Source organism: Miscanthus floridulus, chromosome 5, assembly GCF_019320115.1.
Source record: "Miscanthus floridulus cultivar M001 chromosome 5, ASM1932011v1, whole genome shotgun sequence".
Classification (NCBI taxonomy): domain Eukaryota; kingdom Viridiplantae; phylum Streptophyta; class Magnoliopsida; order Poales; family Poaceae; genus Miscanthus; species Miscanthus floridulus.
Genome location: NC_089584.1, coordinates 10407021 through 10429103, shown reverse-complemented (window position 1 = coordinate 10429103; position 22083 = coordinate 10407021). Strand labels below are relative to the sequence as shown.

Below are 22083 nucleotides of genomic sequence, written 5' to 3'. Positions count from 1 at the left end.
TAGAAAAATGGAAACAAATTGTTCAATAAAAAACAACTTTAGTAAAAATATATCAGATTGTTCAATAATATACCTGTGGCATAATCTTTACAGTTGAACTAACTAGAAATTGGCAAATTGGTTAAAGCATGTTTATCTCGGAAACAAATCATCTGTAGTTACTAGTGAAAATAACAAGGAATAGTTACTTGGTTGTAACGAGGAATAGTTACTAGTTAAAATCCCTTTACTACAGCATGTGTGTGATGAGCAGGTACGACACGTTTAAACTAGCCCAAATTAAATTGTTCACTAACAAGTCAAATTAACAGCTGTATTGTAGCCAAAAGAACACACAAAGCTACTGATTCCCATCTCAGCTGATTCCAGCCAAAGCTTGAGCCCATTTTTTATATAGCCAAAAGAACACACAAAGTTATGTTGGCCAGTCAAGCAACAAAACCTCATGACAGTAAATTGGTCAAAATACATGTAAATCACTGAAGCTGTTACAAGCATATGAGCACATCCGCGACCTGATACTTCATGGCATCTATCATCAAGAATTGAACAGGAGTGACAAAATTGACCGTCTCCACATGAATGATTCATGCTGTTCCAGATTGGGCTAAACAGGTTGTCCGGCTTGAAGGTTAGATGTATATACCTGCAGCATTGGAAGGCGGAGGCATGGAATCCAGCTGGGAGAAGAAATCAAAACCTATGGCTTTGGCGTTGTCCTCCTCTGGATCCAGGAATCCTGGGACCCCAAACCCACTCGACGATGACGGATCCATGGCCAGGGCATGGCAGCGGCACACCGGGAGAAGGAGGCAGGGGCGGATCGGGAGCTGCCAGGCGTCAGGTGCGGGTTCTGGCGTCGAGGTCGGCCTCCTCGTCTTCTCCCCCGCCGGCAAGCTGTACGAGATGTGGGGCGCGACCTAGCGGCAGCGTGTGGATGTGGTGGCACAAAGAGATGTGGCGGCGGCGGGCGGGGGCTTTGGGGGTGGGCGAGGCGCTGTCGAAGCAGAGGGCCGGGCGGCGCTGTCGCGCGCAGCGGGCGGCGCGGGGAGCTGTGAGGGCGTGCGGCGCGGGAAGCTCTGAGGGCGGGCCGGGAGCGGGGGGATTTGGGGTGGGTGGCGCGGGATTTGGGATTTGGGATTCGGGCTCGGTACATCGGAGGCCATCGTCGCCCTTGGCCACGCCTTACGCATCCGAGATCCAGTGTTGTCGTGCGTCCTCCTCGTCGCATCCGGCCGTGTACGCCAGAACCCGCGCCCTCCTCGACGGATCTGGCCGAGGCCGCTGGATCCGGCGCCCTCCTCCACAGAACCGGCCATGGACACTGAATCCCGCGCCCTCGCTCCTCCGCCAGGTCGAGCGGTAGGGTGCCGCTGCTCCCGCAGCCTTACAAGGCGGCGGCCGTGATCTCGCTTCTCGGGGTGGGTGGGGGCGAGCGACGGGTGAGATGGGTGTGGACTGCGGACGCGCTCGTGTGCGGTGGAGTTGGAAGATTGGAGCGAGAGAGATGGGAGAGAGGCCACCGGCACAGGATAGGAAAGGTTAGGGTTTTGGGGCAGACGCGCTTTTATCTTGCCACCCAACGGACCTGCACGAGGGTAAGCAAGGGGGCTGCTGGGCCGTGGCCACTACCAGGCCAGAAACGCGAGGGTAAGGACGGCTAAAAAATACGTGAACTTTCTATTTTTTAGAGCATTAAGTAGATGACGATTTCGCGTGCATGGCGAGCCTTTTTTTTAATATATTTCCCGTGCATGGTCAGCCTTTTTTAATATATTTCACGTGCATGGCCAGCCTAATAAACAGTACCACACGATTAGTTGAGTGGTTAGCTCGTACGATTTAGGAGCACGAGTGTGCAGGTTTGTGCCATTTTTTTTTTTTGCGGAGCCGCTTCTTTTTATGTTCGAGTTCAGACTTCGCTCGCTAAAAGTTGCGTCAGAGCTGGATAGAGGTGGGCACGCGAGCTTAGCGTGGGCCCATTTTCTTTAGCGGATAGTTCAACGTTAAATATTAATATCTATAGCGATAGACAATAAATCACTAAATAAAAAATTAGTGATAGAAGGTCTGTGAGTTATTTTTAGCGACAAATCATCCATCAATAAATATAATTTTTAGTGTGGCGATGGCGTGCCACAATGAACCTAATAAGCAACTTTCTACTGCAGCTTATACTAGACTAGATTATTATGGTCCACTCGTAGTAGTAGTACAAGTGATGATGTGCACTCCTGGGGATCGATCATGCGTCTCAAGAAGGCTGTGGTTGCATTGCATTCTCATCATATCTGCATAGATATATGCGTGGGCCCGGGCGGTCAAAAATGCACGCGGGCATGCATGCCCACTCGATGCCGTAGCTTAGCTGCTGCTGCTACTAGCTTTCACGTCGATCAAATCAAATACTCCTATAATTGAAGGTGTACCTTAACATAATCATTCCATTCCGGCGTATCATATTTTGGCCTTGTTCGGCTTACCCCATATTCGATTTGTTTGGCTTCTTTTTTTTTTAGCTAAAACAATATTTTTTCTCTCACAACAATTCAACCGAAACAGTATTTTTCAGCCAGATTCAGACCAGCGAACGGGACATTGTGCCTCTAGGCCTATCTAATAATTATAATATATTTCTATCATGATAAGATAAGCAAGCTGGGGGGTCCATGACTGGACGCAGGAGACAAACGGCCTGTTCGCTGGTTGGTTTTTGAGCTGGTTTGGACTGGCTGGTGCTGGTTTGTTGTGACAGAAAAACACTGTTGACTGACTGATTTGGGCTGGCTGAAACCAACCAGCGAACAGGCTGAAAAGGCTGAATGGCAGGGGCCACGCATCCGGTTGGGGCCCGCAGCGCTCCTAGTAGAGCCCAACGGCCTGTGTGGCTCCGCTGGAGTTGCTCTACCCAGACAAAGCCCAACGCTGGAGTTGCTCCTGGGCCACGGCTGGGCCGGCCGCCCTTGGCCGTTGGAAATTCAGAGGAGCAGCGATGGCAGCCGTGACCGTTGGAAAAGAACACTCGGAATTTGTATCGGTTTAACTTGCCATCGAATCGAATGAATGAATGAAACAATTAAAAATGTGGTGAAATTAACTGTAAGATGGTACAAAAGTTGCTAGAACCCAGGAAGATGTGATGGGATAGAAGGTGGAAAGAACGAATGGGGAAATTAGATCGAGAAGCTAATCGTAGTGAGAGGCTAGGTCCCCTTACTAGCATGGTATATAATCAAATCAGGTCCTTGAAATCCGAATGCAGAAGGAAGCTGAAAAACAGCTCCTCAGTAGAGATGTCTGCCCTTCGCGATGCTGCTCCCGCCGTGATGGTGCCCGCCGCCCTTGTGCCCGCCGATGCCTCCATCAACTCCAGCGCCGATGCCACCTCCGCCGCCGATTCCGGTCCCGCCTCCAATGCCTCCGCCAGCTCCAGCGCCGATGCCACCTCCGCCCCCCGTGCCAAGACCCGTGCCACCTCCTGCACCAAACCCACCTCCCGCGCCGCCACCGAATCCACCGCCCATGCCGCCACCGAAACCACCGCCACCCCCTAGTCCTCCTCCAAGTCCGGCTCCACCACCAGCTCCGATCCCACCGCCCATGCCTCCGCCCGCTCCAGCTCCGACACCAAACCCACCACCGGCTCCGGCGCCACCACCAAATCCGCCACCACCTCCGAAGCCACCCCCGATGCCTCCGCCACCACCAATGCCTCCTCCTGCACCCCCACCAGCAGCACCAGCACCGCCCAATCCTCCTCCACCTCCTCCGCCTGCACCTCCTCCAAGTCCAGCACCTCCACCAAGTCCTCCTCCTGCGCCGGCTCCTACTCCATCGCTGGCACCACCGCCACCGCCCAATCCTCCTCCAACTCCTCCGCCGGCACCTCCTCCAAGTCCGGCACCTCCGCCAAGTCCTCCTCCCGCACCAGCTCCTGCTCCAAAACCAGCCCCACCACCAACTCCTACTCCACCACCACCACCGAAACCACCGCCGCCACCAGCTCCAAACCCACCTCCACCTCCGAGCCCCCCACCGCCACCAAGGCCGCCTCCACCACCTGTTCCTGCACCTGCTCCACCTCCAAACCCGGCGCCACCACCAATGCCGCCGCCTACACCACCTCCTCCTCCAAAGCCACCACCACCGCCCACGCCGCCCCCTGTGCCACCTCCTGCACCTACACCGCCTCCGGCACCACCTCCTCCTCCAAAGCCACCACCACCGCCTATGCCGCCCCCTGTGCCACCTCCTGCACCTACACCGCCTCCGGCACCACCTCCTCCTCCAAAGCCACCACCACCGCCCATGCCGCCCCCTGTGCCACCTCCTGCACCTACACCGCCTCCGGCACCACCTCCTCCACCAGCACCGATGCCACCACCACCACCACCACCGCCCCCACCCTTACCATGTTTGTTGTCACAATCCTCGGCTCTAATCATGCCAGGCCTCCACGCCACAGGCTCCCGCCGTGTGGCAGCGGTGGTCGACGCCCACACGGCAAGCAGCAGCAATACCACCGCCCGGTGGCCCATGGAAGGCAGCCTTGCCATGACTTACAAACTCAGCTTTGGAATGGAACTCTGTCCTGCTGCGTGAGGGGAAGCCATGGCACGCGGGGGGTATTTAAACGCGAGACGATGTGCATGGCATGGACATGGATGCTCGATCAGCCGCCAGCTGCTTCGGGTTTTAATTGGTGGCTGGCTGGCCGGGGTTGACTTAAATGTGCCCGCGTCGATTTGCTAAAACTGGTTGGTTGGGTCATGGCCTCTCTGGGGGACTTTTGACTTTTGAGGTGGGCTCAGCATCAGCATGCACCTACATGAGCGAGCGAGAGTGAACTGCAAAGCAACCAAGCTTGCATATGCATCATGCATGCAGTGCACGACGCCGCCCAGCTCTGCAACTCTGCATGCGTTCGCTTGCTTGATTGGCATGTGACCGGCGCTCGGACTTGGGATGCATGCATTCATGGCTACCGGGCACCGGCTGCTGTCTTGTGTGTTGGCCCAGTTGTGAACTTGTGATAGAACAGCTTGTCACACACGCATGGGCTCCAAGCTGCTCATGTGCTAGCTAGCGGTAGCGGCAGCACTTTTCGCGTTTCCCTTTTCTCGAGGCCTGATCAGCTACGTACTGGCTACTGAGCCCCCGGCTGGAGCAAAAATGTACATGTGCCCAAAGTTTACAGAGGTATAGGATTTTTGGTTGACCCTTGAAACTGTGGGCACAAAAAGAAAACACTGCTCCATTCGTTGGACAGTTGAGGAGAATTTAGGTTTCAGTTGGCGGAGATTAGAAGAAAAGGAAGACACCGTTAATTGCTCTGGTAACATCATGAGTTCAATCTTGTGCCACGAGAATCAGCACGGCACATCACTTTCAGATTTAGGGCACCGTTAGGTTCCCAACAACAGATTGCCGCAACTTGCCACACTTGATTAAGGTTAAATAAATATTCCAAAATATTTGCCACATTTCAAAATTTAAGAGAATTAATCTTACTAAATCATTGATGTGTGGAGCCTAATTTAATGGAAAGAAGTCTTGCCACACTTTGTGGTGGCAAACTGGCAACCAAAGTTGATCAAACATGGCAAATGATGGTAAGTTATGGCTAGCAGCCAGCTCTTGCCCTTATCACGCGGGCAGCTCAGCCAAACCAGTAAATTAATGAGCCTGTCAAGTGTCAACACTAGACATTGCACTTGCCTCTCAATGCACAGATAAGACATAGCACAAGACATATATACACATGATACTTAGTCGACAGTACAAGACTCGTGCCATGAAAAAAAAACACGGATTACATTATAACTACCGTGGTTAAAGACACGACATTAACATGCAAGCGATGGCACTGAATAATCTAGGCATTGATAATTAGTACTCCTACGCACGTGATTAGTGGCGGTGTCAATGTTCATCTCGCTTTCCTGAAGTGAGCCTTCAGCTCCTGCCGGATGCAGACCAGCGTGTCCATGATGTTGTCATCCAGGAGTCCGTCCATCACGCTGACCGACAGGGCCTCCCTCAGCCATTCCTCGTGGAGGGTCGAGAACTCAGCTCGCTGTTCGCTCGACTTGAAGTTCCCGGCGATCTTAGACCTCATCACCCGGCCTGCGACGGACACCTTCTCCACTATCGACTTCGGGATTCCAGCCATTGTGGCGACCTGCAGGCCGTAGCTCTCTGGACAGGCCCCTGAGGTCAGCCGGTATAGGAAGGTCAGCTCCTTCTGGCCGTTGCCGTTGCTGCTTGGCTTGAACATGCAGGCCATATACTGGAGGCTCACGTGAGGGTGCGAGGCGAACTCCTTTGTCAGAGAATGGTAGTGAGTGGCAAAGAGCTGACGGCATCTCACACGCTCCAATAGGTGGCGGAACACCCAGCGGCGGATCCAGGAAATATTTTAGGGGGGACTGAACAACACTGCTGCTCGATCTTAAGTCTCAGCCCCCCTATACTATAGAACTTTACCTAAAAATTCATAGGGGCTCTACAGTAATTTGCACTGATTCGGTTTGGGTAGGGGGGGCTTGAGCCCCGCCCCACCGCTAGATCCGCCCCTGGGAACACCTGAGTTACAGTTAGACAATGCATAAGATGCTATTACTGATAAATGTAGATCTGTAGATTCATGTATTGTTGATGTGAAAACAAAGGAAAGAGTAGTTTAGTGGCAGTATGACAGTGCAATTTCCAGGGACTAAGAGTAGGGCAGTTCCAATTCTAGATATCATTAATAATTAATAATGGCATTCTTAAAAAAAATGCTATTTGAAACCAGGAAGCCTGTTGCAGAACGGAAAGAGAAACAGAGAAGCATGCACGTGAAACATCAAGGCAATGCACCTGTTCAAGATTGTCTAACCTACTTATACTGCATCTTACTGGAGAGATAAAACACACAGTAGGATTCTCACAAATACATGTAATGGTGTGATAATATGTCATATCTAATGCTAGCAAATTAACAATTCCCCAAATCTGGGAACCAGACAAATAAGGTCTGTTGCTATTTTGTATTAAAAAAGTTCCCTGTACCATGCACCTCATGAGTCATTACCAGTCATTGGGTCATGGTAACAGCACTAATTATGAAGTGAAAGCATACTAAGGGAACATCAAGCATAGCAAGGAAGGATGAGATTTGAGATACTGCAGAGGAAAAAAACTCACAGCATATGCGATTGCATATCCATCAAATGTGCTAGTTCCTCTTCCAAGCTCATCAAGCAAGACAAGTGAGTCCACAGTTGCGTTCTGAAGAACAGAGGCAGTCTCAGTACATTCAACGAGAAACGTACCTGTAAACAATGATATAAAAACAAAGTCAAGGTCATTGTCATCTCATACCCAAGCATACCGAATAATGTACATATATAGCATTAGATCATGAAATATAAAGAGATTGATTGATCTACTAAACAAGTTCATGACGCAAAACAGTTCAAATAAATACAATGAGGGCTTTCTACAGATAATTCAAGGATTTACAAACATCGTATTACTCTTTTGCCACACAGACATGTATTTATCAATTATAACTCATTGGACCCAGAACAGTAAAATGCGGTGGGCAATGTACTAATTTGTCAAAATGATTACATACTTTCCCCAGACATAATCCGATCAGTTGCACCAAGGTGCGTAAAGATGGAATCTGCAAGGGTCAACTCACATGATGTGCAGGGGACATAACAGCCAAGCTGCAAAGAAGAAGAAACCTTGGTAATACATTTGAATAAGATCATGAACAGACAAGCATAAGTAAAGATTATACAGACCTGGGCAAGTACAACAGCCAGGCAGGTGGCACGCATGATTGTGGATTTCCCACCCATATTTGGACCAGTTAACAACAATGCAAAACGATTGAGACCAGATAAATCCTGACCAAGGGTTAAATCATTTGGTACCAGGCCATTTGCATTTTCCGCAAAAGCATAAAGATGCCACAGACCCTTCATCCGAAGTATAGGCACATCATCTTTCAGCAAAACTTGTGGTCTGAACATGGCACCAAATGATGACAATGTCATTGCAGAAAAGGACCTAAGCACATCAATAGTGCTGACAGCATTGATCACCAAAGACCATTCAGAAGTTTTTCCAATAAAAAATTCCACCAGACGAGCCAAATTGTTGGCACCATTGTCATCGACATCAGAATCCTTTCGAAGCTCACAAGATCAACCAATAAGTAATGGCAATAGAAGAAATACAAGTGAGCAGTAAATAACTAAAATGGAAACAGGCACTTATATATACAACACTAATGCAGATGGGAAACCATGGCATATTTTACCTGGCCACATGGAAATTCATTTCGTATTCTCTCTTCAAACGTATGGATTAACTCACAAAGGCAGCTCAATGATGGAATCTCCACAACCTTATAAAGTGCCAAGACACCATGATCCGCTCTTTGTAAGTCACTAAGTCAATACCATTGCGGAGGCCATTGATAAGCATTGTAAATGTTTTAATCTGGGAACATGCCATAAATATTTGCATGAAGCAATCAACTGACAGGAAGAAAAACTAGAAAATTTGCATTTCAATAATCAAATCTAGAACATAGGTTTTCCCTTAGAAACCCTAGCATGTTAACAAAAAGTCTCACTGAAACTAGTACTAATACTAATATGTATACATATTCAAGATTTCATAGCACGTTTGTTTTAAGCAAATATTTCATAGCATATTACTGGAGACCATGAAAACGAATCAGACGATTATGAAAACATGCAGGAAAACACATTGGCTTTATTGACATATTTTCTGCAAGCACAAACTATGGTTTCAGGAAAGGTTTCATAATCAACAACTTAATAAGATCATTTCTTACATAATAAAGTATCAACTGAATATGGGATCTGTTACAAGATATTACATTTCAAAATCACTCCAAAACTTAGCTGTATAAGAGAACCCAGAGCTGTAATAGCTAATAAGCTAGTGACTGAAAGAGAAAAGAACCACTTACCCGTCTCTTTAGTATCTTTTCTCCAATAAAGGGCAGTTGAAGCAAAGATGATAACCCAACAGTGGATCTAACTTGTCCTAATAATCTCTCAAGATCAGGAATTTTCCGGAGATACCCAAGTGCTGTAGGGCCTAGTCCACAGTTTTGGATAAAACCCTCAACAACATCAAGCCTTTTATTGATAGCATCAATGTCTTTAAGTGGATGACAAATCCACCTTCTTAGCAGCCGCTTACCAGATGCTGTGACACAGTGATTAAGGTGCTTATATAAAGTACCTGCAACAAGGTATAGATTCAGCAATATTATCTTTGATCTGTTTACTGTTTAAAACTACTGTTAAAGAACAAAAAATAAGAGCAGGAAAAAAAAGTTGAATCTGTGCTCCTACTAGATGAACCGCCATTGAAATTGTTGATGAAAATCTCAAGGTTCACAAGAGTCTGGCCATCCATCCTTAAACATGTTTTGTACACATGGTATGGTAAGACTTCCCCATTTTTCAGGGCATCATGTAACTGGTTTCAGATTGTAGAATTAGAACTAAACACATTTCAATGGTCGACATAGTAGAGAGAAAATTATGTATATAATATTTTGCGGAATAATTCGAAAATACATAAACGATGGAAAACAATGACTAGGGACAGCCAATGAAACACTACAAAGAATTTAATTAAAAAAATTAGCAGTTACGAATGGCACAATCGATTGGGATGACTAATATATGTGATCAAGGGAAGAAAAAGGTAAGCCAAGTATACCATGAGCCTAGTCAAATGGCCAATAAGTCCACCAAGTGCACAAATAACTACATCTCGATTCACTGCACAGTCCAAAGCAGATAACCATGACTCTGTTGATGCGTTAAAGAACCCTTTAGAATGTATTAACATTCGAATTTGTGAAGCATCAGAGAAATCTATCCCAGAGAGGGGGGTCAACTGCATCTTCACAGATCCTGAAGTTAAGGAAAGATATTTGTAAGTTTTCAACTGATGTCTCATTAACTTGCTATCTGAGAAAAGAGTTATCTGCTGGCAAATAAAGAGAATAGTGTTTTAGGAGCATTTACCTGCTGAGACGTATTTTCTTATTGTCCTTTGAGTTTCTTTTGAGATGCCTGACAAAAGAGAATAGGTATTAGCTCCTAAAAATACAAGGATTTGAAAATGAAGCATGTTCTGACCTGAGGTTTCATAGATTAATTCTCTAGGAGAAACCTGAAAAAAAAAGAATAATAATGAATAACACTATAACAGTTTCTGGTTCACTTAACCAATCAAAAAGGGCTACAAGAGCATACCTGCATCAACAAAGCACCCAAAGCTGCAGACGAGTCATCATCTTGGACTGAACCCACCCAAATTTTAAGGGCAGCATAGTCTAGGAAAGCAAATCCATAGACCTGGGAACTGTTACAAGCTAGGGTAACCTGAAAGTTCCAAGAAAGGCTGCATCAGAATAGGATCACATATGAAGAATGTTAATAAAGCAAAATTCAAGATATTCAATTGCAAATTTATAATGCCATTTTACTTAAAAAGTCCATGCCAAACTACCAAGAGAAACTGCAAGAACAAAACTGTCAGTGGAATCTAGAATAATACTATTTGTTTCAGCAAATGCATTATGCACCTCTGATCTAATATATTTGTCATGGTAATCATTCAGATTAGCTGCTTGTTTATCTGGAACGTTACGATTAGCCACTCAAGAATAGTTTTCTTGTAGTACTTAGGTAGAGGGCTTATTTTGACCAAGGATATTTTGGCCAAAAGAAACTAGAATGCTAGTTGCTTCTGTAGCCACAACAAAACATAGAACACCTTTTCTTTGAGTATCATTTTGCTATTCCATTTTACATATAATTATTATTGCGTTGGGTATAAAAAACAAGTATTAACCACATAAAGGGGAGTCAGCGGCATGCAAGGGGAACTACCGAACTAGTACTAAAGCACAGATCTTAGTAGGAGTGGGTTGCCAACTTTTGGTCTGTATGGCTTAGCCATAATTACATGATCTTTAACAACAAACATACTAGCACCCAGCTACAGAGGGGAGCATATTGTTTGCGCTTATGGAGATAGCTACAAAAGGAAAGACAAAGAGAAACCTTCTTCAAGGCAAGCCACTCTTCGGAGGTGGTAGCAATGCAATTTTTCACCATGTATGGTTGACTGCTTAATTATAGGCTATGCATTTATTTTCTTCTTTGTTTCGCTTTGTCGTTTGGGACTTAAAGGCTTTGTTGTTGTTGTTGTTTGTTTCGCTTTGTCATGATGAACCTTTGTAATAATGAACAAATGCAGACATGTTGTATGCATCAGGGATGCAAGAAGCTGGAGCCTTTCCATTATCTAAAAAAATATCTAGTAAGTTTATTGGATTATTATGTGCTAAAATCACAAAATTCTGTCTTTTTAGATGAAATAATGCTTTAAGCTGTACTTCATATGTTCCAAATTATAGATCACTTTGGAAAGTTCAATGGATTATTTTGTGCTAAGATGACATTTTTTCTCTCTTTTGATGAAATAATGCTTTAAGTTATACTTCATCTGTTCCAAATTATAGTTCACAAACTTTGTCCTAACTCAAACTTCTCTTACATTGACCAAGTTCTTTCTAATATATATATGTTAACATCTACAAGTTCAAATAAATGCTCTATCGAAGCGTATTTCATGAAGAAACTAATGAAATTATTTGATGTTGAAGGTGTTAGTGTATTTTTCAATAAACTTGGTCAAATTTAAATAAGCTTAACTTAGAACAAAGCTAGAGTGAACTATATTTGGAATGGAGGGAGTAAGATGGTTAGGTTGGATGATAAAAAAAATGGTTAGGTTGGGTGTGGTACCCATATATGCTTATATACATTCCATTTGAACCGGACAAACTTCCAAAGCATCATAGAAAAGTATGGTGGACCAAAGACAGGTGCAATGCTAGAAGCAAACCTCTTTCAATGCCAGAAGGTGAACAGCATCAGTACCAATGTTATCAGCCGCAATTGATGGTGTGGACACATGAACCAACTTTCTTTCAATAACCTTGCAGAAGTTTTTTATGAGAAAAAATGTTACATGCCACTAGAATATTATTGCCTGTAAGGAAGTTATTTACATTGCACCACAAATATGAGCACATACTGAATTATAGAGTTTTGTGTTGCACAGGGTATATTGCTACTAATTTACACCTATCCAGAGTACCATAATTGTGTCTTAAGTAAAACTAAATTTCCAATACAGCAAAATAGAGGGATGAAAAATCACAATGTACATGACTATGCGCACATTTGAACAAAAGATTGCCATACCAGAACAAAGAAATTTGGATATGCAACTGAGAAAAGGGAGGTTCTAAAAAAGGTAGGCGCATGCTTGCTACTTCTGCCACTAGCTAAGTGATGAACAATCAGTGTAAACACTCGGAATTAATGTTGTTTCATCGCAGTACTGAATACTTACAGAATGTAATCCTCTAGCTTTGGCCTGGTTTGCAGATTCCATTTGTTCTATTCGTCCAACTTTATACCTGGAAATAGGTGCCAGATTCATGAGCAATAACCTCACTGCTTCAGCACCAAAAAAAGAAGGAAAAGAAAAGGAAGAGGCGCTATAGGGATGCCTTGCAGACCATAAGGTTCAAAAGGAAATTTTATGCATTATAGAAATCAATGAGCAGATTTGAATTTCATGAAAGCAACATAACTAACATCAAATTGTAAAGGAGTCAATAATGCAAAAAATCCCTCATTATTGCCACATCAATAAGGATAGACACATTGACCGAGCATTACCAACCTGAAGCAGCATGAGCTTGCTGATGTTCAGGATAATGTTATGATAACAAGATAAAGCATAAATCTGAAGAACTACATAATTCTGGAAATGAACAAAACCAAACAAAAGCATGAGCTATTGAGCTTACCCCCTAGCTACAAGCTTATCAACAGCATCATCTATACCACTTTCTGAAATGCCAACCTGTAAATGTGAAGTTAATGTCACTACCATTAGGAAATAATCATGACTGAGATGAGATAAAGCATGAAACTATATTATAACTGCTAGTGAGGTAGTGATGCACTAAATGCCAAGAATTTAAATCAAGATGGCTGAAAACATGACAAAGTGGTGCATTGCTAGAGCCTAAAAGCATTTACCCAAATCAATTCTGGCTTCCTGTCATCCCAGACAAGAGCTACACCATAAAAATTTTTGTATAAGTAGCATATTACTACATAAAAGTTTTCATAAAAAGAACAAGCAGGCTAACATGTGACCCCAGTCATGGAATCAGTCACCTCCTTTGTCTCTGGCATTGCAGTCGATCTCCACCCTAGCTGCACCAGTCTGCCTCCCAACACAAGACAGCTGCGTATTGCAAATTGGGGGCAGTCCATCACTCCCACCCACTACCTGTCGGGGACCAATACTAGGGTACCCGAAGAGGAGCTAATAACCATCAACATTGACTCGTCCGAGCAGTCAAGAACGCGATTACAGCTCCAACCGACCCCGACCCCCGAGGGTTGGCTCCGCCTCGCCCGACACCGAGGCCGCGGGATCCGCCTCGTTCGACCCCCGAAGGTTGGCTCCGCCTCGCCCGACACCGAGGCCGCGGGCTCCGCCTCGTTCGCCCCCCGAAGGTTGGCTCCGCCTCGTCCGACCCCCGAGGGTTGGCTCCGCCTCGCTCAACCCCCGAGGGTTGGCTCTGCCTCGCCTGACACCGAGGCCGCGGGCTCTGCCTCGCCCAACCCCCGAGGGTTGGCTCCGCCACGCCCGACCCCTGAGGCGAGCTCCGCCTCGCCCAACCCCCGAGGGTTGGCTCCGCCTTGCCCGACACCGAGGCCGCGAGCTTCGCCTCGTCCGACCCCCGAGGGTTGGCTCCGCCTTGCTTGACCCCTGAAGGTTGGCTCCGCCTCACCCGACACTGAGACCGCGGGCTCCGCCTCACCTGACCCCCGAGGGTTGGCTCCGCCTCGCCCGACACCAAGGTCGTGGGCTCCACCTCGTCTGACCCCCGAAGGTTGGCTCCACCTCGCCCAACCCCTGGGGCAGGCTCCGTCAGGCCCGACACCAAGGCCGCGGACTCCACCTCGCCCGACCTCTAAGGGCGGGTTCCGCCTCACCCGACCCTTGGGTTTGGGCTCCGCCTCACCCGAGCCTTGGATTCGCACTCTGCCTCGCCCGGCCTCTGGGGAGGAACTCTGCCTCGCTCGACCCCGAGGCCAGGGACTCCGTCTCACCCGACGGAGACCCATACCGCCGCCAACCACTCCAGGTCCAAACGTATGTGCCTAGGTCAAAGCTCTGATGCCAGGGAAGAGACTGGCACGCCTCAATGTAGCCCACGACCCACGACGGGAAATACCTGGGGGTTCACGTCAGGAACAGCATCAGGCGTACCGGTACTGTTCTGCCTAACCCTCGTACGAACACTGACAGGCGCGTCAGTTCGCCACGACGTCTGCTAGGACAGAGTAGAGCGCCATGACCGGGAGACGACGCCTGCACGTGGTGCTAGTGATGGACAGGACCGCGACATGAAGCTATCCCTGTTGACGTCTACAGGGTCGGCGAGACCCGCATAGAAGAGAAGAAGGACCCGGCGATCCTGAAAGACTTCTTCTCCTTCTCGTTCTCCCCTTTTTCCCTCCGTTGTAACCCCTGCTTTCCCTTGGCCTATAAAAGGGAAAGCAGGACATCCCATTAGGGACGTCGAACAAATGATCGCAACACATCGCATCGAACCGTCGGACTCGAATCCGATCGATCCATCAAACCCCGAACACGCAGCCAAGCAACGATGGAGCTCTCGGCACCCATTCAACCTTTCCATCAGAGACTTGGGACCTGTCCCTCTCTCTCCCGTTTGTAACCCCTGCTACGAACTTTCAGTGCTAGTAACACGAGCAGCAACAACGAACTGGACGTAGGGACATTCTGCCCGAACCAGTATAAACCTCGTGTCCTCTTAGCACACCATCCGAGTCAGACGCGCAATATTAGAAATTTACTTGTTGGTGGCAACTCGAAACACCGACACTACTGGAACTACTGTTGTTGTGCTGCAGGCCACCACCACCCACCAAACACAAGTTGGCGACCACCTCATCGTGCCACCATACCATTGCCTCCCACACTCCTACAACACGGGTCCCAGATTTACCCAAGCACTGTCCCCTAACCCCAAAACCCAAATATAATGGCAGGTGCAGGGAAATGATCGTGTTCCTAATCCGTGAGGAGATCAGCCTCATGGTAGATTAAAAACAACAGCAACAAGGCCTTTTTGTCCCAACTACCAAGCAGGTTGAGGTAGGCTTCATGTGATAGACTTATCAGGGAAATAACGATAATATAGACTGGACGATAAGAAATATGATCCAGTGGTTGTCTGGTTCATGTAACTTCTTAACGAGCAGCACAATATACTGAGATGTAAATGAAATATTTCAAAATTTAGGTGTAATGTAGAACAGTTCAGTGCAAGCATTTGATAAGCACTACGTACCTGTCGGCACTTGCCCACCCCACTAACAATTATTTTCCAGTCAAGTTCTTTTTGGCCAATCTCAGCATCTAGCTCATAGAGCTCATAAAATACGCCCTAGCAATGATATATCAAACACTTTAAGTAGGTTATATACTTATATGACCTCTAATACTACAATTCATAGTCTCATATATCTCATCAAAATCAGCCCACATAGGTGATTTACGCTTACCAACATTAGAGTTACCAGCAACAGATGGAGCAGAGTTGTTGGAGTTGGAGCCTAATGGGTTCCCAGTCATCGTCGCCCCTTCACCACCGTCGCCGTCCAGATCGATCGGAGTCGGAGCAGCAGAGCTGCTACTGACATCAATACCGAACAACGCAGCAGCGTCCTCTCCGGTGTCGTCGTCGTCCTCAGGGGCCAGGCCTACCGCGATCAAGTCGTCGTTGCCGATGAGCGACCAGACGATATCATCATCAGCAGACACCATGGCGGACAGCTCTCCAGCACCATTCCTCAACGATGCGCGGGGCCACCTTGGTTGCTCTATGCCACAGTTAGAGGACGACGCATCGGCTACCTACCTGCGCAAAGAGATGGAGGAGGATGAAAAGATCATATCAGAATAGATCAATGGAAGAAGAGGAGGGTTAGGGTTAGGATTAGGATTTTACCAGCGCAAACGGAGCCCGGTGCCAGAGAAGACGAGGGCCACCCAAAGAAGACGACACACCGATTAGCAAGGATGGCGAGCAGCGGAGGAGGGACAAATAGTGACACGAACTCTAAACTCACATAATCGCTGAGATCTAGAGGGGAGTGAGGGAGAGGGAGATGGGAGAGGCAGAGAGAGAGGAGGAGAAAGGAGCGGCTCGCCGGTGGCAGGTGGATTGAGGTCACCGGAACCGAAGTCGGGGAGGATAGACGCCAGTCGCCAGCAGAGGAGTTGGAGAGGCGAGAGTGCGAGATGAGAGAGCAGCGTGGCGGGTGGAGTGAAATGAATTAGGGTTTGGGGTGAGGGGGACGGGGAGGGCGCCGCATCCGCTCGTTTACATACGATGGGGGGAGGCCGGAGATAGGGAGCCTGCTGGGCTGGGCCGTTGGCGTTGAGAGGTAGGGAGAACGGGCCGCTCCCGGGTCATAGCCTAAAGGACAGGCCATGTTGGGCTGGCATGCCGTGCCTAGGGTAAAGCCCAGGCACAACCTGCTCTACTAGGCCAGGCCAGCCTAGGCTCGCACACCACCAGGGCGGGCCATGCTTGGGCCGGGCCAAATTTGCGGGCTTCGTGCTGGGCCACCGGGGCCTTGGGCTACATGGATATTTATAGCCGTGGGGACACCGCATCCATTAAAATATTAATTTTGGTGGTTCAGGAGGGGAGAAAGAGCGATGAATAGACATATTGCCCCTGAGTTGTCTTCCACCTCTGTCCGTCATCCATGGCTGAGGGATTATGTGCGTGGGGGATTGGGGTGGCTCTGGCTGGGCTGAGCTAGCAGCACAAGCGCTCGATGGCGCAGGGCGCTCGCTGGGTGGCGGCGCATAGCCAATGTTGGCTCTGGAGCTAGCGCGCTTGCTACTCAGCAAGAGCCCCTAGGGTACGCTCGTGCTGAGCGGCATCGGCCGTCAGCCATGAGCAGCAAGGTGGATGAGGAAGTTGTACCGCACGCTAGCGTGGCGATGTGGATGTCATCTAGCAGCTACTGAACCCGGACGTGTGCTTCTGTGGCCCCCACGCAAACAAGCACCTTCTGCTCATGCAGCTTGCTCATCGGCGTTGGCAGCGGTCTCCCATTCAAGATCTGATCTATTGGGTGCACGCGTGAACCATGGGCATCAGTGGCCACATCACCAGGTGCGTGAGTACTGCAACCCCGTGCTCATCGCGATGATGATCAACGATGGTGATGCCGACGGCACCGCTGCGGCGAAGAAGGCCAAGACGATGTGCTCGCAATCGTCGTCATCGCTGTCGCTTAGGTAGGGCGCCGCTGTCGCCGCCCTATGGGCCCAGCCCCTGCCGCAAGCCACTGAACGCCTAGCGTCGTCGTGCTGCCGGGTCAGCGTAGCCAGAGCTACCCCCAACCCTCACGCGCACAATCCCTCAGCTGGGAGGCCATGGCCGACGGACAGAGGTGGAAAACGACTCGCATGGGCAATTTGGTCTATTTATCGCTCGCGCTCTCTCTTTCGAACCACGAAAATGAATATTTTAATGGATGCGATATCTACCAGCAAAGAATCATGATTTCATAATGGTACTGGGCATATTTTGGAGTTGGCGGTGTCCATCAGCACATTACATGATTTAACGGTGTCCGTGAGCAAAATTTTCCTTTTTTGAGGGGACGTGACTTTTGCCTACTAGAAGAACAACTCGATTAGGATGGGCTAAGCCCATGTAGTCAAACCAAGTAGAACGTTGAGCCTCGGATACAGGTTTCAGATCATCTTGCACTGTTCTATGACGTGAACCAAACACGCTGAAGATGTTTGCAATCTTCACTGATCAGGAGATACAAAGGCTTGGAGAGCAGGGACGAGTGTTTTCTATTTTAGAAATAATGGTTAAATCATTTAAATTTGGAAACTATTTTTACATGGTCTCTTGGAGTTGCTTTTACACTCAATGTCGTAGTTGTCTTGAGGAGAAATTTGTTCCTTACACTATCTTAACTGTCGGTGGTTGCTAGTTCTAGCAGTAAATTCTAAATTCATGAATTATGATGAAGCTATTGGATAGATACAAGTGTAATTGTGTAGACGTTAGAGCAACTTCCAAAGTTCATCTAAATTTAGTTTTCCAAATTGATTAAACCTATATTAGCTCTGTTCGCTTGTCTTATGAGCCATACTATTTCAACGAACGGGCAGTGTTTTTCTCTCATAACAAATCAGTGAACAGTATTTTCAGCCATGACTTTTCAACAAAGCGAACAGGGCCATTATGTCTCCCCATCTAGATGTAAATCATTAGAGTATGTCATGGGTCTATTGGGTCTAGGCTCGGCAGTATAGCCTGTTAGTGATAGGATTAATTAGATATAAAGATGGCTTAATTAGGGGTAAGTAAGTCTTGTCTGGAAGTCAAGTAAACCTCTCTATATAAGGAGAGGAGATGTATCAATCTAATCAAGTAAGAATTAAGAAGAAAAAACCTTCCCTCTTTCTTAGCTGTGGGCAAAGCCGCAAAGGCCCTCAGTCGGCCCTCAACTCGCCCCCCTCAACCCTAGCAACCACATAACATCTGGTATCAGAGACGTCAGGTTCCGCTACCGATGGTGCGATCGACGACAAGACCGTGTCCCAATCGATGGTGCAGACGGTTGTGCCGCCGGTGGTGCTGCTGAGCACCCTCGACGCCATGATGAAGACCCTATCTGAGATCACCCAGCAGTTGGCATCTCTCTGGGCATGTCTATAGGCCAGGAAACCCAACAATCGGTGACCACCACCACCATGCCACGAGGGTTCCCCTACGGCTGGCCAGGCTATGGAACAATAGCCATCTCCATAACTGGCACCAACAGATCCCAATCAAGGGCAAGAAGTTGAAGCAGATCAAGCAGCCGACAGACATCGTGATAGAGTTGGCGGTGATGCGGCTATAGGTTTGCTACGAGCAGCCTCCTAGCACTTCGGTGGGTGTGGGAGATGCGCTATCTCTAGCTGATTATTCAGCCCTGTAACACCTCGGTGTTAAGCATGCATTACCATTTCATCCCATGAGCATAATCATCATCACCTCATGCATAAGCATCATTCATGCATTTCATTTCGAAAGAAATGAAGTATCATTTCATGTGGTGCTTAAATTGATTGAAATTCATTTATGTTTAAAACAATGTGAAATGCCATGCTCGTGTTTGGATGCCATGATTTCTTGTTTTGATCACTAAGATAGCTTATAAATATTTAGGATACAATTTGGAGCAAAGTTCATATTTAAATTTTTGCCAAATTTTGCTTTTAAAAATAATTCTTCAAAATTAGGGTTTTGAATTAATATTGATTTTTATTTTGTAATTCAAAATCTATTTGGAATTTGACTTTGGTCACAAAAGCAAAGTTGTAGATCTTGAAAAATGGAACAACTTTCATTTTTACACCAACTTTTGAAACTGCTTTGAAATAGTTCAAAATTTTGTTTGAATGAAATAGGAGTTGAAAATAATTTGAAAAATCGCATTTCACCTTAGTGGGCCTCGCGCCTCGCTTCTCGGCCTAGTCCGCAAGCCGGCCCAGCCTACCCCACACCTCGCCCGCGCTCGCCAGCGCGCCGCGCCCGACCAGCGTCAGGCCACAGCCGCCGCGTGGCCGCCGAACGCCAGCGACGCGTACGGGTGGCACCCCTGGGCCCCCACTCCACGCGCTCGCCTTCACCTGCCCGACCGCGCCGCACTCCTCCCACTCCGCCATTTTGCTTCACCAGCGCAAGCTGCAGCCGCAGCGCTCGCCTCCCCGCCACCGCCCCACCTGCAGCTCGCCGGAGTTGGCCGTTCCGGCTGCTCCAGTTCGCCTGAGCTAGCTCCATCTCGCCCTGAGCACCGCCTCCACCTCGCGCACCACGTGCTCACCTCGATAAGCCATGGGAAGCTCCCCTTCCCCGGGAATCCCTCGCCGGAGTCGTGGTCGAGCCCGCCGGAGTACTCCGCTCCATGGACCTCGCCCCTCCGTCCTCCTTCTCGCTCTCCCTTCACGCGCACGAGCACTGCCCGAGCTCGGTGGAGCTCCCACGCCACTTCTCGCGCCACCTCTCGGCCGGAGATGGCCGACCGATGGTGAGCCGCACCACCGCGCTGCCATGGCCACCGGCCAGCTCGCTCTTGAGCTCCTCCAACCCTACCGCTTGCACTGCCGTGTCCGCCTTGGCAAGGTGGTCACGTTGGTGGTGACCTCGTCGCCGGCCACCTCGTCGACGGCGAGCTCACGCCGGTCAGCGCAGCCTCTCCTCTACCGCAGGGGCTGGCAGGTGGGGCCGGCTGACCCGTGGGGGCCACTGTCAGCCATAGGGGTGCACGCCTGGGTGGAAATCCAGGTGGATCTAGCAGTTTTGAACATGGATTTTCAGAAAGAATTTAAGAAATGATTTTCAGATTTCTATTTAAATGCTTTGGGAATTTATAACTTGCTCAAAATGGCTCCAAATTTGTTGAAACAAATTTTGCTAGGTTTCTTGTGCCTAGATCTATCTGTTAAAAATATGCCATGTCAAATTTGTGATACTTTTCTATGTAGCTTTATTTAAATGACTAAATGCTGATTTCTTGGAAAATGTATAGTAAATAGAATATAGGTCAGAAAAATATGGTGCTAATTTTGTTGATCTATTTAGGTGATTTACTTTTTGTGAAAAATATATGACATGCCTATTATGTGGAAAATATGGCTAGGTCGGTTATGTGCATTAATTGCTGATTTCTTGTAAAATTTCTAGGGCTAAAAATATGAATAATACATGTAGGTGGAAACTTTTTGTACAGTGATTATATGCTATGAAGATCATGGGGAAAAATACCAAATCTGTCTGTTTTGACACTTTTCATATAGTACAAAGTATTTTTCATGCTCCATTATCCACCATAGCTTGTCATTTTTGTGTAGGCTGTTATACTTATCTAAATGCAATGAAAATTTTATGGTAGTCTACTTTGAGTAGTACTATGCTACTGTAATTTTTTCAGATTTTTATGAGCACCAGAAATATATGTTGCTGTTGTAGCCCTAGTTTAAAATAAAATAAACAATCTTGTTTAACGCATGATTAGTTAATAATGTTTGCTTTGGTGTATCCTTGAAGCATCTTAGATTGCTGTGGTGACTTGGCATGTTAGTACCGTGGTTGTAGTAGTAGTATAGTAGTACATGTTCTTGGATGATATTGGCTACCTTGTAGAAGGGCCTTACATCTACTATGCCCAATAAAGTTGAACATGTTCATCTACATTTCCTGTATCATGATCATTACATGTCATCTCTTCGATGCACCTATGCATTAGCACTCATACATCTGCATCATACATGATCGCAGGAGGAGTTGCTAGCAGTAGTTCAGGAAGAGCAGACCGGGACAGATCCACAAGAAGTCCAGGCACAGGAGGTGCCAGAGGAAGAGGAGTCAGGAGAGGACTTGCCCGAGTGCATGGATCATCAACCTAGTTCGTTTGAACGAGGCAAGCCCTAGAGCATTCTAAGTCTCCTACTTTATAAAAGCAATTCTTTCTATATATATGAGTTTATATATTGTTGCATTAAGTGGTAGGAGTTGATTGAAACCGTTGATGCATTTATTACTATCCTTGCCTACCTTACTACCTTGTTATCCTGTTAGGTTAGGATCGAATAACTGCTTAGCCTTGCTTAGACCGGTAGCGATCGGTGATAATCCGATCACCTACATTATAGGTGGTTACTAGAAGAATTTAGCTATGGAAAGAATGATATCCTAGAATTAACCATGTGTGATGGATAATTAGAGACCAGACAAAAAAAGTTGGAGGTAACCAGACAGGGTTCTAGGGTGCTGTTAGTTTCCATCTATGTCGCTTAAGGACCGATCGTTGCTCA

General features: G+C 47.3%; 2 protein-coding genes across 2 annotated transcripts in view; both read right to left on the bottom strand.

Annotated features, from left to right (window-relative positions):
* Positions 1-3284: 3284 nt before the first annotated feature.
* The window catches only part of LOC136454227 (glycine-rich cell wall structural protein-like), a 110955-nt gene continuing 92156 nt past the window's right edge, over positions 3285-22083 (bottom strand). Inside the window, exon 2 of the mRNA XM_066454728.1 lies at positions 3285-4015. Within this exon, the coding sequence (XP_066310825.1) occupies positions 3285-4015 (731 nt within the window). The remainder of the gene's footprint in view (positions 4016-22083) is intronic.
* LOC136451166 (DNA mismatch repair protein MSH7-like) lies at positions 5630-16005 on the bottom strand. Its single transcript, XM_066451924.1, is given in 17 exon segments — positions 5630-6395; positions 7190-7316; positions 7622-7718; positions 7797-8183; positions 8318-8448; positions 8451-8499; positions 8999-9276; positions 9390-9516; positions 9763-9959; positions 10074-10121; positions 10188-10221; positions 10305-10433; positions 11965-12057; positions 12478-12544; positions 12941-12996; positions 15530-15625; positions 15748-16005. Coding segments are annotated over 17 exon segments (2640 nt in total). The 3' UTR covers positions 5630-5929.